This window comes from Stomoxys calcitrans, chromosome 5 (assembly GCF_963082655.1).
Source record: "Stomoxys calcitrans chromosome 5, idStoCalc2.1, whole genome shotgun sequence".
In the NCBI taxonomy this organism is placed as follows: domain Eukaryota; kingdom Metazoa; phylum Arthropoda; class Insecta; order Diptera; family Muscidae; genus Stomoxys; species Stomoxys calcitrans.
Window position 1 is genome coordinate 142,766,485 of NC_081556.1, and position 27,075 is coordinate 142,793,559.

A 27,075-nucleotide genomic window follows, 5' to 3' on the forward strand; every position below is an offset into this window, starting at 1 on the left:
ACAAGGACACCACGTCAAAAGATACTAAAACTTCGTCATTTTCTATGGTCATGTTCTTTATCTTAGCTTTAAAGTCCACTGCGTCTTTCACATTATATTTGGAATCCTTGGTGATATTTTTCAAAATATTCACTATGTACCTACATAGATGATAGGACGGCGCGTTTATTGATGAACATATTGGTCTCAACGGTGTACCTTCTTTATGGATCTTTGGGAGTCCATATATTCGAGGGGCCAATGCGGTCTTGCTGGTCAATTTATTCTTCTCTCTTTTTTTATTGAAAAATTTTTTAACAAATAATTTTTTTAAAAAATTATTTTTTTTTAAATTTTCGATAAAAATAAAAATCTTTTTATTTCCTAAACGGTATGTTTTTACATCAAAAACATAATTTTCATAATATTTTATGACCATTTACCGAAAAGAAGTTGATTTTAATGAATTTGACATAAAATCGCACATACCGTCTCATTAAAGGCGACCAGATATTCATTGACCCAGTTGATAAGGCTAACATGCTGGCTGCCATGTTTGCGTGAAATTCTTTCCTGTCGAAGTGATCAACCACTCCCCGTTATGGAAGACGAATCTAGTTCCATGCTACAGATATATTTTCGAACAGAGGTTTTTTTGCAGATCTGGACGTAAAAAAATCCCCGGGCCCAGTTGACATATCGTCGCTTGTTTTATGCAAGTGTTATTCGACGCTCGCACGTCCTTTACGCAATCTTTTCAACCTTGCGGGTGTTTTCCCGGCGCGTTGGAAGATCTCACCCTATCCCCAAGAAGCGTGAGACAACCGACCCTGCGAATGATCGACCAATAGCATTATGTTCCAGACTTTCCAAGGTTATGAAGAGCATGGTCAATTACCATCTTGTGAGATACTTAGAGTCCAATGGTCTTCTAAGCGACCTACAAAGGGGCTCCGCAGAAATCGTTCCACGGGTAACCTGATTGCATTCCTCTCTGGACGTTGGGAGTAACTTTATTCACCAGTTCGGTGAGAGTAAGGTCGTGGCACTGAATATATTCAAGAATTTTTGAATAAGTGGCATTTTTGTATTTTATTTAATTTTACTTTATTTGTTCCTTATTCCTTATTTGTTTCCTTTTTTGATCATGGGAAATTTAGTAGTAGTTGCACATTATTTTATTTTACTTTATTTTATTGCCATTTACCACAGGGATAACACACAAATCATGGGTGATTTTATTTATTTATAAAATCTTCATTTTGTTTTAGATCAGTTTGTGGCATTCCATCCCTTCCTCATATAAAATACAATGAAATAAATACAATTTTTTTTTTATTGTATTTTTTTTTTATTTCTGTTTTCTTTTATTATATTCTATTTTATTTTATTGGGTTTATTTTTTATTTATTTCATTTTGTTTTATTTTATTTTCTATTTTGTTATAAAATCCCATAAAAGACTCAATAGATATAAACTTAACTTATCCAATCCGTCTTTAGTTATGCTACGCCTTAAGTTTTGCTACATAATAAAGAAATAAGCATTTGGATGACTGGTTTAAAAGTCAACGGCAAAACAGTTTGTAAGCAATTGCTTTAACGACGCGCCTAAGCATATGCTACATATACAAATAATTTGAATATGGTAACTTAACATTAAGTAGGCTTTAATGTAATATTTAACATATCTCTATTAGATAGTACTGTTAAAATGGTTTTGTAGTGTTTTAAGGTTGATCGTCATCATATTGTCGATTTTATCATATTTTTTAAGGTAGTGCTTTCGTATCAAGTGGTCGTTTTGTTATTATTTTCAGTTGTCATTTACTCATATTGTAGGCTTTAATGTTATATTAAACATGTGTCCTATTAATTAGTACTGTTAAAATAATAATGTATTATTTTAGGGTTGTTCGTCATCATATTGTCGGTTTTGCCACATTTGATGGGTAGTGTTTTCGTATCAAATGGTCGATTTGTTACTATTGCTTGTTTTCATTTATTCATATTGTAGTCAGTTCGAACATTGAAAGGAAGTACTAAAAAGTCTTGTTTTCAGACTGTCAATGACAATCACTAGTTGTGCACAACGTTGTGGTTTTTGGGAAAGAATTTGCACAGTCATACAGTCATCATGTTGTCATTTTCCAATAGGTAAATAAGAAAAAACAGACAAAGTTGGAATTAAATTTCTTTGCAAAAATCACTTTACTACAACTAGACTCAAATGATTTTGAATGATTTTCAAAGTTAACATTGGCCAAGTATGTTATAAATATAGTCACATATCAAGTCTTAGATTACAATCGCTATTTTCAACATTTATTTATTTATTATATTTATTTATTTATTGCAATGTGTTATTATACGCACGATAATTACGGAAACGTCGAAATGGTGGTTATATGTTAAAATTCAATACAACTCAAGATATGCTTAATATCAGCATCAATTGTCTATTATAAAAAAATATATTCAATGCACCGTAGCGCATAATATAGCAAAGCGTTACCATTGAAAAATTTGGAAAGAAAAACTAAGAATAGAATGCAAAATAATAAACTTTTTAAAAAGTTTAGGCATATGTATAATATATTTGGCAGGCTGCGGACATCGCGAAGCCAACCAAGCTTTATCTTCAGTCCGCTTTGCCCCAAAAAGATTACATGCTTCCACCTACTCACTAATTAGTAAGCCTGGCAATGGCAGAAGCATGCCCTTCTGAGACGAACATTGGATCATATTAGGGTAACTTTCTTTCTTTGATCACAGTAAAAAAAGTAAACTCCCAAGCGCCAATAACTCAAAAATAACATCTAACAACAGCAACAGGTTTTGGCTATTGCGTGTGATAATGATAATATTTCACCTATCACCATCTCCTTTACTTTAGTGGTGGGTAAAAAAAAAATGAACTTGATCAAGTAAGAGCGTGCTAAGTTCGACTGGGCCAAATCTTATATACCCTCCATCATGGATCGCATTTGTCGAGTTCTTTATTCGGTTTATATGGCAGCTATATCAGGTTATGGACCGATTTGAGCCATACTTGGCACAATTGTTGGATATCATAACAAAACACGTCGTGCAATCGGATAAGAATTGCGCCCTCTAGAGGCTGAAGAAGTCTAAATCCAAGATCGGTTTATATGGCAGCTATATCACGGACGGATGGACAGACGGACATGGCTAGATCGACATAAAATGTCACGACGATCAAGAATATATATACTTTATGGGGTCTCAGACGAATATTTCGAGTAGTTACAAACAGAATGACGATATTAGTATACCCCCATCCTATAGTGGAGGGTATAAAAACGATTAAAAATTCATCCTTTAGTGTAAAGTTTAGCACGCACTAGGTGACAATATGCTTATTTTTCAAAAGCTACAAAACTAATTTCAAGATTTGTTGATTTGAAAGAACTGTACGCCGTATACCAGATCACACCACTACTATTGCCGTTGAAAAGTGTAAGACTTACCTTTTTTGCCTTGAAAATTATCTGAAGAGTCTATGCATCGTCGTAAAATTCTAAGACGATTTAACGATGTCGGTTTGTCTGTCCGTCCGTCTGTTGTAATCACCCCACAGTCTTCAAGAATTTAGATATTGAGCTGAAATTTGGCACAGATACGTCTTTTTGATGCACGCTGGTTAAGTTCTTGAATGGGCCAAATTGGACCATATTTGGATATAGCTGCTATATAGACCGATCTGCCGATAAAGGGTCATAAATGTTTTATTTATTACAGTTGGTTTTATTAAGCCTCCCGACATCTGACCCAAATATGGTTCAGATCGGACTATATTTAGATATAGGCTCCATATAGACCGATCTGCCGATAAAGGGTCTGAAGCCCATAAGAGCTCTATTTATCACCAGATTTCGCTGAAATTTGAAACAGTGGGTTATTCTAAACCTTCCGACGTCTGAACTAAATATGGATCAAATCGGACTATATTTAAATATAGGTGCCATATAGACTGATCTCCCGATTGAGGGTCTGAAGCCCACACAAGCTTTATTTATTACCCGATTTCGTTGAAATTTGAAACAGTGAGTTATTCTAAGCCATCCGACATCTGACCCAAATATGGTTCAGATCGGACTATATTTAGATATAGCTGCCATATAGACCGATCTCCCTATTGAGGGTCTGAAGCCCATACAAACTTTATTTATTACCCGATTTCGCTAAAATTTGATACAGTGAGTAGTTTTAGGCCTCTCACCATCCGACCCAAATATAGTTTAGATCGGACTATATTTATATATATCTGTTATATAGACCCATCTGCCGATAAAGGGTCTGAAGCCTATAAGATCTCTATTTATCACTAGATTTCGCTGAAATTTGAAACAGTGGGTCATTTTAAGCCTTCCGACATCTGAACTAAATATGGATAAAATCGGACTATATTTAGATATAGGTGCCATATCGACCGATCTTCCGATAAGGGGTTCAAGTCCATGAAAGCTTTATTTTTTAGCCGATTTCGCTGAAATTTGAAACAGTGAGTACTTTTAGGCCTTTCAACATAGGACCTACATATGATTCAGATCGGAATATATTTAGGTATAGGCTCCATATGGACCGATCTGCCCATAAAGGGTCTGAAATCCATAAGAGCTCTATTTATCAGCCGATTTCGCTGAAATTTGAAACTGTGGGTAGTTTTAGGTCTCCCGACATCCGTCCAAGAAATGGTTTGGATCGGACTATCATTAGATATAGCTGCTATACAGACCGATCTCCCGATAATGGGTCAAAAGCCCATAAAAACGTAAAATTTTTAACCGATTTCGCTGAAATTTGAAACAGTGAGTAGTTTTACGTTACCCAACATCCGTCTCAAATATGGTTCAGATCGGACTGTATTTAGATATAGCTGCTATATGGACCGATATGCCGGTAAGGGTCTGAAGGTCATATTATTACACGATTTTATTGAAAATTTAAATTCAAAATTCAACAGTGACTTGTATGTATTAGACCACTTAATGTCCGTGCCGTATTTGGATAAGCATAAGTTATCCAGTTATCGCCGAATTGTGTCGCAAGGGGGTTTACATATATACCCGAGGTGATGGGTGTCCAAAGTTCGGCCCGACCGAACTTAATGCCTTTATACTAGTTTTTTTTTTTTTTTTCAAAAGAAACACTTGAATTTTTTTCAGTAACTTTTTTATATATAATTTTATTACTCTCTGTTTTTTCGATTTCCTTCCGTCGTTTTTTTTATTCTTTTCCTTGTCATTATGTGTTTATATATAAATGTATAATTTAAATTTTCCATGGCAGATTTTCATAAATTCACTTAGACACACTGAAAGTGAAAACATAAAAGTTAAATTTAAATTTTTGAAAAACTGAAAATTTAAAAAAAAATGTAAATCATGGACTCATAATAAAAAAGAATCTTCAAAACTTAAAAATTACAAAGAAAATATTCCATAAAATTACATAAAAACTGCACTCGTTGTTGTAAAAAATATTTGATTTATACATAGAAAAATGTTTACATTTGTTTGTTTGTTGTAGTTTTTTGTGTTAAATGGTACTTTCTAACAAATCTCTAATACTAAATAGTCGTATAATTTATTTTCAAAGTGTTGAGGGACATTGTGACATAGCCTCCGGGGAAAAGAATTTAGCGGTGATATCCAATTTTTCTTGAAAATTTCTACATGTGAAAAAGTTGGTTTGGGGTGGGGTCCTTTTTTTTGAGGGGGATATCCTTTTGCTCCTTTATAGTTTGTCTTAAATAGCTAAATTTGTTTTTTTTTTTGTCAAGTTGGAGGTTATATTTGTTGGTTTAGGATTTTTTTTTGTATTTTGTTTATTTTATATAAAAAAGAACACTACAGTTGTTTTAGTTTTGTTTGTTTGGTTGTTGTACTTATTTCTAGACATTTTTTGTTTATTATTTTGTTCTTGTTTTTCCTTCAACTTAATACAGTAATAAGTATAATTTCTTTCTTTTTTTCTTAATTAGTTTATAGATAAGTTTTTAAATAATAAATTGTTTATAGCAATAATACAAAAATAGACAAATAATAATAATTTAAAATTTATCACGTAAAATTCGATCGACATTCGATTTTTTTTTTATCAAATTAACTCATTTTTTTAAGATTTGTTTTGAGAAGTTATATATTTTTTTAAATGCAGTTCTTTTTATTTAAAGTTACTTTTTTGTTAATAGTTATGGGAAAATTTAATTTTTCTTTAAGGGTTTTGGATTTTGTTAAGAAAAGGTTTTTGTTTTGCAGTCATAGCATAAATTTGGCAGTTTTTTTTTAAGATGTGTGTTTGTGAGAATTTGTATGAGTTACCAGTTTGACAGAATTTATTTTATACTTTGTTTGAGTAGGGAGACGATGTAGGTTTTAAAATTTATTTTGAATTTTGAAAACAATGGAAGGATTTGGGAAATATTTAGAATATAAGTTTCAATAGAGCAATAGGTGAAAAATGGAAAGAGCTGTATGAACTAATTAGTATGTAAATAAATTTAGTTTATATATCAAAATATTCCAAAAAAAAAATTGTTTGAAATAAAACAAGTCCGAACTTTGGATACCCTTCACCTCGGGTATATATGTTAACCTCATTTCCTTAAAATCCCGTGAAAATTGGATAACTTAAGCACCCAAATTTGGCACGGACATTGAGTGGTCTAATATACATGTTACTATTCAATTTTGTTGAATAAAATATGGGTCTTTTTGGCAAATATATCCAATTATAAACCGATCTAAACCATATTAAAGTCGGATATCGGCAGGCTCAGAAAAACTCACTGTATCAAATTTCGGCGAAATCGGTTAATAAATAAAGCTTTTATGGACTTCAGTTCTCTTATCGGCAGAGTAGTCTATATGGCTGCCATATCTAAATATAGTCCGATCTGAACCATAATTAGGACAGATGTCGGGTGGCTTAAAAAAACCCAGTGTTTTAAATTTCAGGGAAATCGGGTAATAAATAAAGCTTTTATGTGCATCAGACCCTTTATCAGGAGATCGGTCTGTATGGCAGCTATATCTAAATATGGACCGATCTAATCCATATTTGGGTCAAATGTAGGGAGGCTTAAACTAACCCACTGTTCCAAATTTCAGCGAAATCGAGTAATAAATAAAGCTTTTATGGTCTTCAGACCCTTTATCGGGAGATCGATCTTTATGGTAGTTATATCTAAATATATTCCGATCTGAACCATATTTATGTCAGATGTCGGAAAGCTTCAAACTACTCACTGTTTTAAATTTCAGCGAAATCGGTTAAAAAATAATAAGTTTATGGCCTCTATACCCTTTATCGGGAGATCGGTATATATGGCAGCTATATCTAAATATGGACCGATCTAATCCATATTTAGGTCAGATGTCGGGAGGCTTAAATTAACCCACTGTTGCAAATTTCAGCGAAGTCGGGTAATAAATAAAAGTGTAATGGCCTTCAGACCTTTTATCGGGAGATCGGTATATATGGCAGCTATATCTAAATATGGACCGATCTAATCCTTATTTAGGTCAGATGTCTGGAGGCTTAAAATAACCCACTTTTACAAATTTCAGCGACATATTGTAATAAATAAAGCTTTATGGTCTTCAGAACCTTTATCGGAAAATCGGTCTATATGGCAGATATATCCAAATATGGTCCGATTTGGCCCGATCAAGAAATTAACCAGCGTACATCAAAAATACATCAAATTTCAGCTCAATATCTCAATTTTTGAAGGCTCTAGAGTAATTACAACAGACGGACAGATAGACACACTTCCCATTTATAAGGTTGCTCTCTCTCTCTCTATCTGTTACAAATGTTACCATCATTGGAAAAGTGATAATTGTCATGGAAAAATGTTTCAATATGCTTAGGTCAGCGTTGGAATTCACTCATTCAGCGACCCAAACAAACAGGCTAAACTATACACCATGCAGTCCATGGCGTCTTAGTGAAAAACAAGTAAATATCAAAATATTGGTCTTTTTAGTAGCTGTATCTAAAAATAATCCGATCTGGACTATATACGACCCGAATGTTGAAAAGCCAAATATAAGTCACTGTGTCAAATTTTAGTGAAATCGGACAATAAATGCGCCTTTTATGGTCTCAAAACCTTAAATCGAGAGATCGGTCAATGTGACAGCTATATCCAAATCTGGACCGATCTGGACCAAATTGCAGGAAGACGTCAAGGGACCTAACACAACTCACTCCCAAATTTTGGCGACAGCGGACTAAAAATGCGCATTTTATAGATCCTGTTACTGCATGTGGCTGTTCATCACCCAAGATGCCATAGCTTTGCTGGTTTGCTCATCCAATTGGCCGAAAATGAGGCTAATCGCTGAATAAAATTTTTCGATGATTTCCATCGAGCTGTTGGCAGATAGCACAAATTTGGATAATAAATTTCAGTGAATTAAAATTTTTGGGTTTCTCCCTGATGAAATGGCAGAATATACTGAACACATTTCACTCACACAGATGAAATTTATAAACAATTATCAACCAATATTGTCATGCTGAACGATTGTTTAGAGTAGCAGTTGAGCAAGTGTGTTTTATTGTAATAGTTGGTTGGTTGGGAGCTATGTCTAAGTCTGAACCAATTTTTATGGAATTTGACACACTTATTGGATCAAATAAACCAAAATTGTGCCTTCTACAGCCTTAAAAGGCCACATCGGATGAAATATATATGGGAGCTATATCTAAATCTGAACCGATTTTGTTTAAAATCAATAGCGTCAATATCGTTCGTCCTTTGGCCAAGGAAGTGACATGTGCAAAATTTCATGACAAACGGACAATAAATGCGACCTGTATCTTGATCACAAGAATACATGGACAGACAGAGGGACATAACTAAATCGAATCAGGAAGCGATTCCAAGCCGATCGGTATGCTTATCAAAGGGTCTAGCTCTTCTTTTTCTTAGCGTTGCAAACGACTTTACACAAATTTACAATACCTTGTATTACAGTGGTGGTGGTGCAGGGTATAAAAACTCCATTTAAAGGGCCATGGCTATGTGGTGTGTAAAATACGAGGCTTGCCTTTTATATTGGAATATACAACCTTTGAGTTGCCATCTGCCAACTGACAGCTCTATCGTAAAGCTTGACATTTTTGAGGTTAAACGTACTCAGAACGTTTTGACATACGAGCGCTATTTGTGTTGTTTCCAGTAACTTAAAAGATTAATCTCGCAAAAAACATTTGAATTAAAGCGTGAAAGCGTTGGCAATGAAGCTCCATCAACGACCAGTGTTTATCGATGGCATGAATTCAACCGAGATTATAGTTTACTCCAAAACGAATTTCGTGCCACCCAAGATCGGTTTATATCTTGGGTTTTGACTTCTTGAGCATCTTGGGGGCGCAATTCTTATCCGATTTAGCTGAAATTTTGCATGAAGTGTTTTGTTATGACTTCCAACAACTGTGCTCAGTATGGCTGAAATCAGTCCATAACCTGATATAGCTGCCGTATGAACCGATCTTGGGTCTTGGCTGCTTGAACCGTTAGAGGGCGCAATTCTCTTCCGATTTGACTGAAATTTAGCATGAAATGTTTTGTTATGACTTCCAACAACTGTGCCAAGTATGGGTTAAATCGGTCCATAACCTGATATAGCTGCCATATAAACCGATCTTGGATCTTGACTTCTTGAGCCGCTAGAGGTCGCAATTCTCATTCGATTTGACTGAAATTTAGCATGAAGTGTTTCCTTATGACTTCCAACAACTGTGCTCAGTACGGCTGAAATCAGTCCATAACCTAATATAGCTGCCATATATACTGATCTTGTATATTGACTTCTTGAGCCAATAGAGGGCGCAATTCCAACAACTGTGTTAAGTATGATTTAAATCGTTTCATAACCTGATATAGCTGTCATATAAACCGATCTTGGGTCTGGACTGCTTGAGCCAGTATAGCGCGCAATTCTCATCCGATTTGGCTGAAATTTAGCATGAGGTGTTTTGTTATGACTTCCAATAACTGCGCTAACTATGGCGCAAATCGGTATAGAACCTGATATAGCTGCCATATAAGCCGATCTGGGATCTTGACTTCTTGAACCTCTAGAGGGCGCAATTCTCATCCGATTTGGGTGAAATTTTGTACAACGGCTTCTCTCATGACCTTCAACATACATGTCTAATATGGTCTGAAACGATTAATAGCTTGATGCAGCTCCCATATGAACCTATCTCCCGATGTTGCTTCTTGAGCCCCTACAAGGCGCAATTCTTATTCGAATGAACTGAAATATTACACAATGACTTCTACAATGTTCAGCATTCATTTATGGTCCGAATCGGTCTATAACTTGATATAGCTCCAATAGCATAACAGTTCTTATTCAATATTCTATGTTTGTCTAAAAAGAGGTACCGCGCATAGAACTCGACAAATGCGATCAATGGTGGAGTATACCCTCCATTCGGAGAGCGTGCTAAGTTCGGCCCGGCCGAACTTAGTCATTACCTACCCTATAGAGTATTTATTTATGTTCTTGATCAGCGTACAAATCTAAGACGATCTGGACATGTCCGTCCGTCTGTCTGTTGAAATCACGCTACAGTCTTCAAAAATAAAGATATTGAGCTGAAACCACCAATATTTTGTTATACACAATTGAACTATGACTTGTACTTATTAGTGTCCTAATCGGATCACATTACGATATAACTGCTATGGGATATAAGGTATGCAATTTTCACTGGATTTTGATGAAAGGTGGTTTACATATATATCCGAGGTGGTGGTTATCCTAAATTCGGCCCGGCCGAACTTAACGCCTTTTTACTTGTTGTGCTTCTTTTTTTTGGTCATAAAATTATTTCATGTTGTTATCGGATTTTGGATTTTTTTCTAGATTTGATTTTTTGTTTTTGTACAAGTAAAATATTGTCAAAATTTTCAATAAAAAAAATAAAGATGCTGGTATTAAGTTTTTCTTTAAATAAGAATTAAACAAAAGTTTGCCTTAATTTTTTATAGAAATCAAATTTTTAAATATTTTTTTTTTATATTTTTGACAAGTTTTTAATTAAATTTAAATTAAAACAAAAAAAAAAAAACCTTAAAAACCACCATCAAAAATAATTTTTTTTAAAAATCTAAAAGAATTTTTTGAAAAAAAAAAATTAAGACTTTTAAAATTTATACACAAATTTTAACTTTGATTTCTTTATTTTTTTTTTTTTTTTGTTACCTTTTTAACTAAGGTTCATACAGTTGTTCAAATAAAATTAATTTAAAATAATACATTTGGTTTCCATAAAATTTAGAAAAACAATTTCATGTATTAAATATTACTGTTATTTAACATTTGTGTTTTTTTCTCAAATATAAAAAATAATCTTAAAGCTTTTAAATAGAATAATTTCGTATAAAGTCTCTTAAACTACATAGTTTTATAAACAAAAAATTTAAATAAAAAAAAATCGAAATTTTAAAAATGTTAATATACAGTAGTAATAGTAGTTCAAAGAATATTTCCTACTTTGCACACTGGTAGAAATTTAGTTGCTTCAGATTTGCTTAAGTGATCATTTAAAACATCTATCTTGGTAACCTACAAATCATCTATTGTTGTTGGTTATATTTCAGTTTTGTAATTTAGTGTTGATTTTTTTTCTTTCTTATAGTCCTTTTTGTTTTTGGGACACTGAGCTTTTATTTCTATGCTTTATACTTTACTTTTGTTTAGCATTTCTTCGACTATGTTTCACATTTTTTGAGTATTTTTTTTTTTTTTTTTTGTTTTGCTGTGGCTTGTAAATTTCTAAAACTATGGGGGTTTTAAGACTATTTTTTTTTAATTTTGTATGTAAATCTAAAACTACATTGAACATTTCAATTTTAGTGTCTGCATGTATATGTGGTTAAATATGTGTATGTGTTTTTCTGTGATGTGGTGGAGTTTATTTTCCTATATACATTGATTTTGTTTGTTTTGTTTTCGTTTTTTTTAATGATGGCACAGGAGACATTAAACAATTAAATTTCTATTCGTTGACCATTCAAAAGTAACAACATTTCTTTTTTTGTTTATTCTTGTTTTTACTTTAGAACATTTAACACAATTTCGTTTTTGTTTAAACTTTATTTAGATATATTTTTATAAATATTTAAGGGAGTAATTGGATAGAGAAATTAATATTTAATCATCCTAATGATCAAATATGAGCAAAAGATAAAACTGCTCTAAGGCGACATCTATAGAAAAGATTTAAGTTATTTTTTAAGAAATTAATAACAAGTAGTCTGAAAATATATTTTTCTATGCTCATTAGAAATAGCGTTGCCTCTGAGACATTTTAAGAAATGGCAATAAATGAACTTTGTAAGTGCTCCGAAAACAATTTTTTTAGACAAAATAATGAAAAATATACGGTTAAAAAATATAATTAGCAATTTTTTAGAATTTTTACTGCATTTTTTAAGAAGTTCTTCATTTTAAAGGAAATTTTGTTTAGAAATGAAATTTTAAAAATTTTTAAGAAATATGTTTTTCTGTTTGTGCTCTTGCAAAATAAATTTTTTCAAATTTTTCTTTGAAAAAAAAAAAAATTTATAAAAATTTTCCATTGAAGTAAAACTGTAAATAAATTTCGAAAGAATTTAAGTTTTCTTAAGAAACAGAATTAAAAAAAAAGAAAGTAAAAAATAAATCTTTTACAAAATTTTCTTTAAAAATAACATTTTTTAAAAAGTGAACTTTTTAATATTTGTCTTATAAATATTAAATTTATAAAAAATTTCCAAATAAATAACTTGAATAAATTTCAAACAAAATTTTTTCCGGAAAAAAATTGATACATTTTTTGAAAAATAAAATTTTAAAGAACTTACAAATAAACATTTTTTTTTTTTGAAAAATTTTCTTTATAAATAAATTGTTTAAAAATTTTAAAATTTTCACTTCTTTTAATCAAATTTTAAATTAATTTTGTACAAAATTTTCTTTAAAAAACCTTATAAAAATTGTTCGTTAAAAAAACATATATTTTATTATTTTTTAATAAAAAATATGTCATAAGATAAAATACTTTTTCAAATTTTTCTTTAACAATAAAATTAAAAAAAAAAAAAATAATATTTTCCTAAAATAAATAAAATTTATTAAAATTTTCCATAGAAAAAAATTTTTTATTTCACTTTTAAAGAAACTTAAAACAATTTTTCATAATTTTGTTACAAAAAAATAAGGAAAAAGAATAATTTTTTACATAATCAAAAATTTTTACCTTTTTTCAACAAAATTTAAAAATTTGAAATTAATTTTGTACAAAATTTTCTTTTAAAAACATTTTAAAAACTCCTCGTTAAAAAAAAACAATTTTAAAAATTTTCCATAGAAACAAATTTTTTGATTTAACTTCGAACAAAAAATTTTTTTTTTGAAAAAAAAAATTTAAGTTTTTTTAGAAGTCAAGATCCAAGATTGGTTTATATGGCAGCTATATCAAGTTATGTACCGATTTAGAACAGTAGTTGGAAGTCATAACAAAACTCTAACTGCTAAATTTCAGTCAAATCAGATGAGAATTGCGCCCTCTAGTGACTCAAGAATCAAGATCCAAGATGGGTTTATATGGCAGCTATATAAGGTTATGAACCGATTTGAACCATACTTAACACATTTCTTGGAACTCATAATAAAACACATCATGCAAAATTTCAGCCAAATCAGATAAGAATTGCGCCCTCTAGATGCTCAAGTAGTCAAGACGCAAGATAGGTTTATATAGCAGCTATATCAAAATATGGACCGATTTGGCCCATTTACAATCCCAACTGACCTACACTAATAAGATATATTTTTGCAAAGTTTCAAGCGTCTAGCTTTACTCCTTCATAAGTTTGCGTGCTTTCGACAGACGGACGAACATGGCTAGATCTGCATGAAATGTCATGACGATCAAAAATATATATACTTCTTAGACGCATATTTCTAGGTGTTACAAACGGAATGACGAAATTAGTATACCCCCCATCCTATGGTGGAGGGTATAGAAATTTCGAAAAATTGTTAATATAATCGAATAGTGACTGCAAAGATGCAAGAATGCTTCAAAATATTTTTAAAATAAACGGAACTACTCAATACTAATTCTCTTCCAATATTACTCCCTTTGCTACGCCTAAACTTATGCTACATAATTTTTACCAAATTTCTAGTTATATATAACCTTACATAATTTGTTACATACTTGTTCTTATGCTTTGTTTGTTTCTTTCTTTGCTATACAATTATTTTCGGTTTTAGTTTTTTTTTCGTTTTGTTATAAATACACATATCAAAATTTTGTTCTCTTCAAGAAAAGGCATCTTAGTAAACAGTTTTAACAACTTAAAAATTATATGCTACCCAACTCGACTCGACTCGACATGGCTTGGCTTGGCTTTTCCGCTCGCCTTCGCTTATATCCACAAAGAGCCAATTGTCTCGGTTATGATGTCCAAAACATCTTGCCTTTCCATATCCTTTAGCACCATCAGCAACTCCACAATGGTATGGGAGGCATGTGAGTTTTGCGATGCTCGACATTCCCACAAATTAAGAATTTGCTCGGTGGGCGAGGGTTTGGTAGCAAAATAAGCTATGTAACGGTCTGTATTGAGCTTTTTGGCCAATAGACGCCAATCACGTTCATCTTCGCGCGGCGGGTCCAAAGCAGCACATATTCGCCGTTTGGTATCACGTGGCAAATGCACCGTGGTCAAGGGTAGCGTGGCCTCATTCACATAATTGCCATGAGGATCCATGGTCACCGTGCTCTGGCGCTCTAGCGAGGAGTGTGGCGAGTGATGTGAGTTGGTGTGCTGGGAGGAGTTTGAAGTCTGGTGTTGCTGCTGCTGCTGCTGCGGTCTGCTTATACTAAAGGAATGCACTTCAGAGTAGAGGTGATGGTTATCACTGCATTGAGCAAAATCGACAGTTAGTTCGTTCGAGGTGTACAATTGTTCGTTACGTTTGATGATGAATTCGCAGTGCAGCACCGAGTTGTTGGACAATATGTGATTGTAGGGTATAATCTGTTCATGCAATTCCACCTCGTGTTCGGTGTCCCACATATCGGCATCGGAGCTACGCAGTCGTATGTTCATGTTGCTGCAATTCAAATAGAAGGCAAAGGCCTCACTCTCGCCCATAAAGGAGCCCCCTAGTTTGGATTCAATGCTGGAGCAAATATCCCGACTATTGGGGAAATCCTTAACGATGTAAATTCTCAGCGAGCAATTGGTGCTGGATGGTGTGAATTGACTAAACGCTATGAGACGCATTTTCAAAGAATTTTGCATGGAGGCTGTAAGCAATTTGGGCTCAGCCACCACCACAAAACGACCCAATTGTTCGGTCATTATGTAAACATGTTCGGCCTCCAATTGCACAAAGACCGGTGTGTTTATGGTCTCCTCGCCCACGGCTATGATGCGACGCCAATTGACATTAAGGTCATCGTGGTCATTGTCGGCATAGTAGATGAACACATTCCATAATTGAGTGTCCACCAGACAATGGGGTATCTTGAGTATCACCGGCTTAAGGAAGCTATAATTGCGTGGCGAGCAATGCACTATGGTGCTGCAGACTAGTAGGGCATCCGAATTGGGTATGGACACACGTGAGGTTTCATCGCTGACCAGCATGAGGGCAACATGTTTGCGCATACTCTTTCCTATGGAGTGTTCAGGAATGTAAAGCATTATCTCACCCTGATAGAGATTGAGCGAGCCACCACTGCAGTTCAGTTGATCGTAGGTGGAACATTTCGAGGCAGCTGAGGCACCTCCAATTTTTGCATTAACTTCGTAAGTTGAGTTGGCTGGAAGAAAGAAAGACATTGACTGTTTGAATATATGGTGGAAAAAAAGACTTTTTGTAAATTTTCTAAAGGATTAAAAAAACTAAAGAGAAATTTTGCTGAGGGAAGACTTTGTTGGCATTTTACAAATAAACAGAAATTCTTTTTAATTTAGTTTTATTTAATTTTAGATATTTTATTCATCTTATTTTGTTTTTTATATTTTGTTATGTTATTTTATATAATTTTATTTTTTTTATATTAATTTATTTTTATTCTATTTTACCTTATTTTTTTTTTATTTTCATTTCATTTCATTCCATTTCATTTCATTTCATTTCATTTCATTCATTTCATTCATTTCATTCATTTCATTCATTTCATTCATTTCATTCATTTCATTCATTTCATTCATTTCATTCATTTCATTCATTTCATTCATTTCATTCATTTCATTCATTTCATTCATTTCATTCATTTCATTCATTTCATTCATTTCATTCATTTCATTCATTTCATTCATTTCATTCATTTAATTCATTTCATTCATTTCATTCGTTTCGTTCATTTCATTCATTTCATTCATTTCATTCATTTCATTCATTTCATTCATTTCATTCATTTCATTCATTTCATTCATTTCATTCATTTCATTCATTTCATTCATTTCATTCATTTCATTCATTTCATTCATTTCATTCATTTCATTCATTTCATTCATTTCATTCATTTCATTCATTTCATTCATTTCATTCATTTCATTCATTTCATTCATTTCATTCATTTTATTCATTTCATTCATTTCATTCATTTCATTCTGTTTAGGATAGTCCTAAACTTTTGCTGTCGACTGTAGTCATAATCTAATTTTCAGCACTGTAGCTAGCGGACCATCCATTATATGCACTTACACACACGCACATATGCATGTGCGGGCGGCCACTGGCTACAGGTGCTTTGTTGTTATTTTTCGCTGAATTCCAATGGCAAGCAGAGGCTGCTGGTGTCATCAATTGCAATCATGTTTTTAATGTTTTTCTGTTCATCTAATCGCTCGCCTCGATAGCTCCCCCGTGACAATAACATACGTACATACATGCATATATAAAAAAAGTTAAAGTGCAGTGAACCCAAGAAAAGTAAATAGAAATGAACATAAGGAAAAGTAGAAGTACATAAGTTAAAATAAAACACATAAAGAACTAGACAAAGTGAAAAATATTTAATCAACCAAAATATTTGCTACAAATTTGAACTACTTAAAGCTATATTGCACATTGTTAATAAACCTAAAATTGTGAATTTTTTGTACTTATCTAAAGTTATTTACCTAAAATTATCTACCTAAAATTACATGCTTAAAATACTTACCGAAATCAAGTTAAATATATGAAGCCTAAAACCTACCTTAAAATTAGTATTGCACAAATTGTTACTTAACCTAAGTGAAATTTCTTTTGAATTTTTGGCAACAATAAAACTGGAAGGTGAAGTTTAAATCTACCTCTTGTCAATCTAGAAGGCAACATAAATACAAGGAGCAAAAGGTTTGTCACAGAACATTATGGTCCTTCGAACCGAAAAAGTGAATTTGTTGGTAAAACGAATGTACGGAGTCCAAAGTGATTTAGTCCAGAAGTGATTTTTTTGGTAAATTTTTAAATAAATTTTAAACAATTCAAACAAAAGGAAAAATACATATGTACTTGGTGAAAATCGGTGCTACTTACCTACTACACGGAAAAAAAAGAGAAAAATATAAATTTACTTACCTATTAAACCTGTGATACTTACCCTATCAAAAACCGTGAGCTTACCTGGTGAAATTCAATACTTAATAATTAACCCTAACAAAGTTTCATTTTGTGCAAAAAAAAAACAACAAAAAATCAATTATACTTACCAAAGAAAATTTCGAACTGAATGAGTGCTAAATAGAGAAAATTTATGTACATATATTTGAATGTGGGTTCAAATTAAACATACAAAAATATTAACAATAAAATAATAACAAAGCTAGAGCGAAAAACATTGTGAGCAAAATTTAGTGCAAAACCAATTAAACACGCGTCCGGTGTCGGTACAAAAAAAAGAAACACACACAAAAGCAATAACTCGCAGTTCTACATAAGGAACTCTAAAGACTTTGCCAGAAATAAAATTCCGTTACAACGGTAAGGAAGCAGGCACATAAGCGCCAACAAGTGGACAGACAGAGCGTCACCTTACACACACGCAGGCGTATACCCTCACATAATACACACACACATAACAAAATTACAAAGTGAGTACAAGATTGTTTTTTCGTTTTTGGCGCGACAAGCCAACGAAATATATTGGGTGCTGCTAGAGAAATCTCCATTTTGGCCTGACCCTGTGTATTTTGTATGTTTGACCCGTGCAAATTTGACTTTTATGAAAATTTGTTTGACCCGCGTATATAAAGTTATTGGGAAAGAATCGTTTGAAACCGGAAATTTTACATTTCTGACCCAGCTCCAGATCTCAAGACTCGTCCAATCAGAAATATTTTTTAGCTTTTCGTACACAATCTTTGGAACCGCCTTATAATTACATTGTCCAAACCCTTAAAAGAAAAAAATTGTTTTAAGACGCCTACATTTGCCGAAAAATCTTTTAGTATTCAAGCACTAAGTTATCGGTTTTGAGTGTGTTTTGCGAATCGGACCTCATTGTTTAGAAGGTTCTCGTTTGTATATGGATTATTTTACAAAAAGCACCCACGAGACCCGGGCTTAAGAAATTGGTGTTGTGATTGATATTTTTGACTCGCTGGCCTCATATCCCTCGTTCTTCTGGATTTACAGAAAGAATTACCTGTTTGTTTTTCAATCCGCCACTACTAAACGAGCAAGACGTTTTTGCGTATATTTGTCATTCTTGTGCCTGAAATCGGTATCTGACCCTTCAAAAAGTACATTTCTGAAAGGTGGTCATACACTGACTGAGATTACCATTTTGTTTTATCTTCTCTGACTTTGTGTAGTAAAGAATAAAGTTTGAAGCAAGAAACTTGTAGGCAAAATGGACAAGGCAAAAAGGGAGCAATTTGCAAATAGCATAAATGATTTGGTAGATTTCGACAGCACATACTCTGCTGCGAAATATGAGGATAACGTACATGTACTTGAGGCTATGAGAGTAGAACTAAATTCTCTGTGGAGCAATGTCAAGAGAACGTACATGGATTGTCGGGATCATATGCCAGCGACCTCAGAGGAGGCACCCATAGACAAGACTAAGCTTCGGACACATTATAAGGAAGGTCGGGAATGCTACATGAGAGTCATAAGTTCATTAAACGCCGAAATTAACGCACTCAATGATCAGGCTGCCCAGGAGATGGTGGAACGAAACTCTCAGCCGCCACCAGGACCCCAAGATATGGATTTCATGCCAGTTTCAAGACTCCCTCCGTGCGATACAGACACATTTAAGGGAGGATACACAGACTGGCCGACATTTAGAGATCTCTTCACAGCCATATATATTAAAAATTCAAGACTAAGCAACGTTGAGAAGCTTTTTCATCTCACTCAGAAGACTGCAGGGGAAGCAAGGGAAATCATCAGTCACGTTCCTCTGACTAACGACGGGTTTCTACGAGCTTGGTCAAATTTGACTGACCGCTATGAAAATAAACGGATGCAAGTCAATGAGCAGCTAAAAATTCTTTTCAATCTGCCAAATGTTAGCACAGACTCTAGCAACTCAATTCAGAAATTGCAACGCACAGTAAATAGTTGTATTCAGACCCTAGACACACTTAGCGTAGAGGTTAAGGGATGGGACCCAATCCTAATATACCTCTGTTCAATAAAGTTACCAAGATCGTTTTTGGAAGATTTTGAGAATTCATTGGAAGATTGTAAAGTTCTTCCGACGTGGTCTAATTTCGATAAGTTTTTGACAAATAAATTCAAGACTCTCGAGTCTGTGGGCAATATTAGGCCAACCTTTTCCAGGCAGCCACAAAATAAATATGAAAATCAGAAAAAAGACAGATTTGTGAACAATTTTCAAACAAATGTGTCACATAAAGCACAAAGTTCAAGGGTAAGAGACAACAATACGATGACACAATCAGCGACAACTCGAACTGATCAGAGCTGTCAAATTTGCAAGGCCGCACATTTCATTCGAGATTGTCCCAAGTTTATAGAAAAGAATGTGAACGACAGGATTCACGTTGTAAAAATTTCTCACTTGTGTTATAATTGCCTATCATCTAATCATGGGGTAAAGGATTGTAAAAGTAGATTCACTTGTAGAGAATGTAACTCGCGACACCACACAATGTTACATAAAGGCACTCAGACCCAATCTAGCAGTCAAGACCCAGCGAGAGATGCAGTACGTCCTAGTACCAGTGCTGCAGCTCTAACAACAATTATACAGTCCACTTCGAACTTAGAAAATGACAACTTTACTACCTTGACCCTCCAGAATAACCAAATTTGCCAGCGTCATCCTAGGGGGACCCTATTGTTCACTGCCATGGTTCAAATAGAATCGCGAGGACAGTTATACGATGCCAGGGCAATCATTGACTCTGGGTCGCAATCTACATTTATTTCGGAGAAATTGAAAAACAAGTTGAGTCTGTCGACAAGGCGAAATTTAGTTCATGTCACGGGGCTTAGCCAAATGGTAGCGGAGACCTCAACGAAAACTTGTCTTTTTACATTACGTTCACGATTAGACCCCTGTTACGAATTAGAGGTGTGGGCACCCGTTTTGAAGACCCTGCCTTCTAATCTGCCTCCACAGAATTTAGACCTTGCACAACTTCGAGATGTTGCCAACCTTGATTTGGCGGATCCGAAATTTTACATTAGCCAACCGGTTGACCTTCTAATAGGAATGGATATAGGACCCTTAATCTTCGATATTGGATCCCCTATGAAATCAATCGGGTCGCTCTTAGCGCAAAATACTGTTTTTGGATGGATCATTGGAGGACCCATCATACAAGAGACTTCGGACGCTAGCCGAGTCTCATTACACAACACAATCTCAATAGAAAAGATTTTGACACGTTTTTGGGAGGTGGAGGAGACCCCAAAAAAGATTTTAAGGTCAGAAGAAGACCTGTTTTGTGAGCAAAACTTCAGAAAAACGACTCGACGCGACTCAAATGGAAGGTACATTGTGACCCTCCCCTTTAAAGGTTGTGAAGAGGTAGGAAATTCTAGGAATATCGCAATGGCACAATTCTATAGAATGGAAAGGAAGCTTCAAAAGACCCAAGAAATCAAGGAGCAATATGATAACGCCATTCTCGAATACCTAGAACTTGGGCATATGAGGAAGATTTCTGCAAATGAAATATCCAAGACACCAAATTTCTATTTGCCACATCATGCGGTCATCAAACCAGACCGACTCACAACGAAACTTAGGGTTGTTTTCAACGCGTCAAGTCCTTCGTCAAATAAAAAAAGCCTCAATGATAACTTGTTTTCTGGACCCATTTTGCAACAAGACCTTGTTTTACAAATCTTGAAGTGGAGATTCTTCAAATATGTTTTTAATGCGGATGTCACAAAAATGTATAGACAGATCCTTCTCGACCCTAGTCAGACCCGGTTTCAAAGAATACTCTTTAGAAAATCTCCAACAGACCCAGTTGAGGATTTTGAGCTCTTGACGGTCACATTTGGAGTAAATTGCGCACCATTCCTTGCAATCCGGACACTTCTTCAACTTGCGGAAGATGTGACGGACACATATCCACTGGCGTCAAAAATTATACGAGAACATCTGTATGTTGACGACGTATTAGCCGGGGCCCACACACTCGAAGAAGCCATTGCATCTAGAAAAGAGTTAATCGTTGCTTTGGAATCGGCTGGATTTAAACTCATGAAATGGACGTCGAATAATCACAAAGTCATTCAGGATCTACCGGCAGAACAACTGCTTCCCGTAAATTGGCTGGAGCTATCTGAAGACTCCTCAACAAAGACCCTTGGCATAAGATGGCATATTTCTGGGGATTACTTCACTCTTACTCAACCTTCACGAGAATTTAGACAATCTTACACAAAAAGAGAAGTTCTATCGGCAATAGCGAAACTGTTTGACCCCTGCGGGTGGTTGGCCCCAATTGTTGTCGTAGCTAAGCTGGTTATGCAGCAAGTATGGCTAGACAAAATCGACTGGGATGACGCGCTTAAGTCAATAACTCTGATAAATTGGCAGAACTTTGTTAAAACCTCAGGGGCTATAGAATCGGTTAAGATCCCAAGGTGGATACGTTTCACACCTGGATCCAAGGTCGAGGTACACGGTTTCTGTGATGCTTCGGAGAGCGCATATGGAGCCGCCTTATATATAAGGGTGGAGCATGACAACCACCAAACCGACACCTTTCTCTTAGCCGCAAAGACCCGCGTGGCCCCGATCAAAAAGATTTCTTTGCCGAGACTCGAACTATGTGGAGCAGTACTGCTCTCGAAGTTAGCTTCAGCAACCATAACAAACCTTCAGATTTCGAAATTTACGACACAATTTTGGACAGATTCCACAATTGTTTTATCGTGGCTTAGGAAACCGCCGTGCGCTTGGAGCACATTCGTGGGAAACCGCGTTTCAGAAATTCTGGAAAATGTTGGCAATGAGAACTGGCGCCATGTAGACTCTGAGAGTAACCCTGCGGATATTGCGAGTAGAGGCTGCACACCTTCCGACTTGCAAGACCATAGTTTATGGTGGCACGGTCCGCAGTGGTTGATTTTGCCTAAAGATCGGTGGCCAGCCTTTCAAGTTCCTGAAGACACAAACCTGGAAGAGAAGACGGTTAAAGTCTTGGCTACATCATCCTTTGAAGACCCATTAATTAGATTTTCATCATTGTCTCGTGCATACAGGGTGATAGCCTACACTTTGCGTATTTGGCGAAATACGGGTTCTAATCGATCACATCTTAGGGTTTCATCTTTGGAGATTACAGCTGAGGAAATTCAGGATGCAAAACGCCGTCTACTCATTATGACTCAACAGAACTATTTCTCACCCGAATATCATGATTTACGACAAAACACTAGAATTTCCTCCAGCAGTAGCCTTCTGACCCTAAACCCATTCATAGACTCTAATGGATTAATGCGGGCTAATGGGCGCCTTGTACAGTCTCCCGTTTTAACGTACGATGAGAGACACCCTATTCTTTTACCATATGAAGCCAGACTCACACAGCTTTTAGTAGAGTTCACACATCGAATAACTCTTCACGGAGGAAACCAACTTATGACCCGAGTTTTGCGATCTGAATTCTGGATATTCAGATTAAAGCCTTTGGTAAAAAAGGTTATCCATAACTGCAAAACTTGTATTTTGTATCGAAAGCATTCGCAGTCTCAGATCATGGCTTCCTTGCCACCTGAGCGAACTACATTGTCTAGACCCTTCAATAACACTGGGGTTGATTTCGCAGGACCCTTCCATATAAAGAACTATTCGGGACGTGCATGCGTTATAACGAAAGGTTACATTTGTATTTTCGTCTGTTTTGCTACCAAGGCCGTTCACTTGGAAGCCACAAGTGACTTGTCCTCACAATCTTTTCTAGCCGCATTTTCACGATTTATAGGCCGACGGGGCTGCCCTTCATGTATATACTCCGACAATGGGAAGAATTTCGTGGGAGCCTCAGACATTTTGAAAAAAGATCGCCTTGAGCTTTTTAAGACTCTTCGGAATCAAGTCTCACAGCTAAACGCATATCAAAATCTTACGTGGAGGTTCATACCTCCGGGCGCCCCTCATATGGGTGGCCTGTGGGAGGCGGGAGTCAAATCTCTCAAAACCCACCTTCGTAAACTTATTCCAAAGATGAATTTTACATTTGAGGAACTTTCTACAATATTAGCTCGTATAGAGGCTTGTTTGAATTCACGACCCTTGAGTGCAGCTAGTGACGACCCCAACGACTTTTCACCGCTTACTCCTGGTCACTTTCTTATCGGAACACCCATTCTTGCGCCAGCTGAGCCCAACGTTTCTGACCAAGACTTGACCCTTGCAAATAGATGGAAACGGCTCAAGATCGTTTCTCAATATTTTTGCATGCGCTGGAAGTCAGAATACCTCAAAGAACATCACCGTAGAACAAAATGGAAATACCAGCAGGATAATCTTAGAGAAAATGACTTAGTCGTTATCAGGGACGATAGGTTTCCTCCCACTGAATGGGTTATGGGCCGCGTTGAAAAAACTTATCCAGGAACCGACCAAAATACACGAGTCGTCGACGTTAGAACCCCTCACGGTACCCTGAGTAGACCCATAACTAAACTGGTCAAACTTTTTTCCGCCTGACTAGGCTGTTGCGCCTCTAACCAAAAACAAAGTACTCCTCCAAACCTTCTCTTTTCAGATATGGCAGCCTACTTACCACAGCCGGAAGAAGAGCGCTCGAGAGGGAGGGAACGTCGGCAAGGAAGGAATGGTGAAAGAGCAGCAGCCTCACCAGTGCGGCAACATTCGGGCAATCGACGACATGTTGATAGGCATGGAAGACCCACCACTTGGCAGTATTCCTGTGGGCTGTGCCAACAGGATCATGCGCTCAGCTCCTGCGCAAGGTTTCGGGGCCTGACCCCGTTCCATCGTTATGAGACCGTTGAACGTCGTGGTTACTGTCGCAACTGCCTAGCACGGAGCCACTTAGCGCCCGATTGTCCGTCTATCACCGGGTGCCGACACTGCAACTACAGACACCATTCCCTTCTACATGGAGCGTCCCAATTAGACAACAGTCTAGAACCAGCTATTCGGGATGATGGATCGCTCAAGCTGGACATCGTACTCGTCCCCACAGCTACGGTACGGGTATCGGAGGACGGCGTCGACAGGTGGTCTTCTATTCGGGCCCTAGTTAACCAAGGATCCACCATGTCGCGCATTGCCTACTCCACTTATCGGCGTCTTGGTCTGCGTTCATTCACGTATCGTGGCAATCGGTTTGCGCATTTCAGGCTGATGCCCCGAAATGTCAACAGTACCTGGGCGTTAAGAGTGAACGCCTTAATAACTGACAATTTGCCGACCCGACCCTACTCCGATCCAATCATCGATGACCCGACCCAGGACTTCACCAATAACACCCTTGCAGATATGGACCCACGCTCTAATACGCCAATCGATCTGGAGCTTGGCGCTGATGTGTACCCAGCTCTCCAAAGGGAAGGCAAGGTGGCTACTGGACTAGGCGATGTTTATGCCTATCCAACCACTCTTGGCTACATTCTTACTGGCCCCATCAGAAACCTACCTCGAGAGTAATGTTAAACCTAAGTCTTGATATACATATACACTTGTCACGGGGGGTGAGAATGTTTAGGATAGTCCTAAACTTTTGCTGTCGACTGTAGTCATAATCTAATTTTCAGCACTGTAGCTAGCGGACCATCCATTATATGCACTTACACACACGCACATATGCATGTGCGGGCGGCCACTGGCTACAGGTGCTTTGTTGTTATTTTTCGCTGAATTCCAATGGCAAGCAGAGGCTGCTGGTGTCATCAATTGCAATCATGTTTTTAATGTTTTTCTGTTCATCTAATCGCTCGCCTCGATAGCTCCCCCGTGACAATAACATACGTACATACATGCATATATAAAAAAAGTTAAAGTGCAGTGAACCCAAGAAAAGTAAATAGAAATGAACATAAGGAAAAGTAGAAGTACATAAGTTAAAATAAAACACATAAAGAACTAGACAAAGTGAAAAATATTTAATCAACCAAAATATTTGCTACAAATTTGAACTACTTAAAGCTATATTGCACATTGTTAATAAACCTAAAATTGTGAATTTTTTGTACTTATCTAAAGTTATTTACCTAAAATTATCTACCTAAAATTACATGCTTAAAATACTTACCGAAATCAAGTTAAATATATGAAGCCTAAAACCTACCTTAAAATTAGTATTGCACAAATTGTTACTTAACCTAAGTGAAATTTCTTTTGAATTTTTGGCAACAATAAAACTGGAAGGTGAAGTTTAAATCTACCTCTTGTCAATCTAGAAGGCAACATAAATACAAGGAGCAAAAGGTTTGTCACAGAACACATTCGTTTCATTCATTTCATTCATTTCATTCATTTTATTCCATTTCATTCATTTCAATCATTTCATTCATTTCATTTCCCTTTCCACTTTCTTTGTTACTTACAGGTATCCACTGTTGAAGTATCTGGAGTATCAGTCAAATAATCCACACTTAGATCATCGATGGGATTCACATAACTAAAAGAAGAAAATTTTCTGAATTTTTGAATCCAAATCTTTAAGAAGTTTAAAGCTTATCAACTTACTTGGCCGACAAATTTGGCACATCATAATGATGTTCTGATATGGAACAACCGCCATGATGACTGGGAGGCAAAAAGCGATGGCCAGGACTGGCATAATCATAATTATCGTTGGCTGTTTCGATATGCATGCGCATATCCTTTTTGCTAATATCAGGTAAATATTTAGGATCCATAACTAAACCCGAAAAAAAAAACAATTAATTAAGCCTTCAGTCTCAAAATATGCCATAATGAACAACTTACCCGTTCTGGTCATATTATAGTGCTGATTGACTCGTATACCCTTGCGGGCACAACAAATCAAGGCAGCGCCAAAGGCAAAGAAGACTGCCGTGACAAAAGCCAAACCCAAGTAAAGAGTCCAATCGAAATCTGAAAGTACAAGGATGTTGTTAAAATTTCAATTGCAGTTAATTGTTGTAATTCTTTATAGAAATGTTTTTGTGTGTTGAGGGAAAAATGTTGGGGATGGGGGGGTTGGAATAATGAAATTGCCTTTATCTGTGCATGGCTGAGAGCTGAGAGAAAACACAATGGAGGGCAAAGCCATTAAATGGCCACATAATTTGCAGTCTCAATAAAATTAAGCCCCTTTTTTGGTTTATTGTTTGTGTCAAGCTAAGCTGAGCTGTCGCCGTAGTCATTATCCTGTTGATTTTGATCTCTAAGTAATTGTGACAACAATGTTGTCTTTAAAATGGGACTATGACATAACAGAACGGGGGAACGGGGAAGGCGACACCATTCAATCTGTGCGTGTGTAGGTTTGTCTTCTTGTTAGGCAAATGGCAATGCATGCCTTATCCATCGCACCCCCCCAACCATTCATTTCCATCACTCACGTGGTCTATGTCAACCATTCAACCATCCATCTATCCTGCCAGCCTGCCAT

The 27,075-nt window shown here is 35.8% G+C and overlaps 1 protein-coding gene across 2 annotated transcripts in view; it reads right to left on the reverse strand.

Annotated features, from left to right (window-relative positions):
- Positions 1-14,410: 14,410 nt before the first annotated feature.
- The window catches only part of LOC106091379 (netrin receptor unc-5), a 159,262-nt gene continuing 146,597 nt past the window's right edge, over positions 14,411-27,075 (reverse strand). For both annotated transcript variants that reach the window (XM_059368926.1, XM_059368925.1), the window contains exons 9-12: positions 26,427-26,555; positions 26,184-26,358; positions 26,042-26,115; positions 14,411-15,854 (exon numbers count right to left, since the gene is read on the reverse strand). In XM_059368926.1, coding sequence (XP_059224909.1) covers positions 14,449-15,854; positions 26,042-26,115; positions 26,184-26,358; positions 26,427-26,555 — 1,784 coding nt within the window. In that variant the 3' untranslated portion in view covers positions 14,411-14,448. The remainder of the gene's footprint in view (positions 15,855-26,041; positions 26,116-26,183; positions 26,359-26,426; positions 26,556-27,075) is intronic.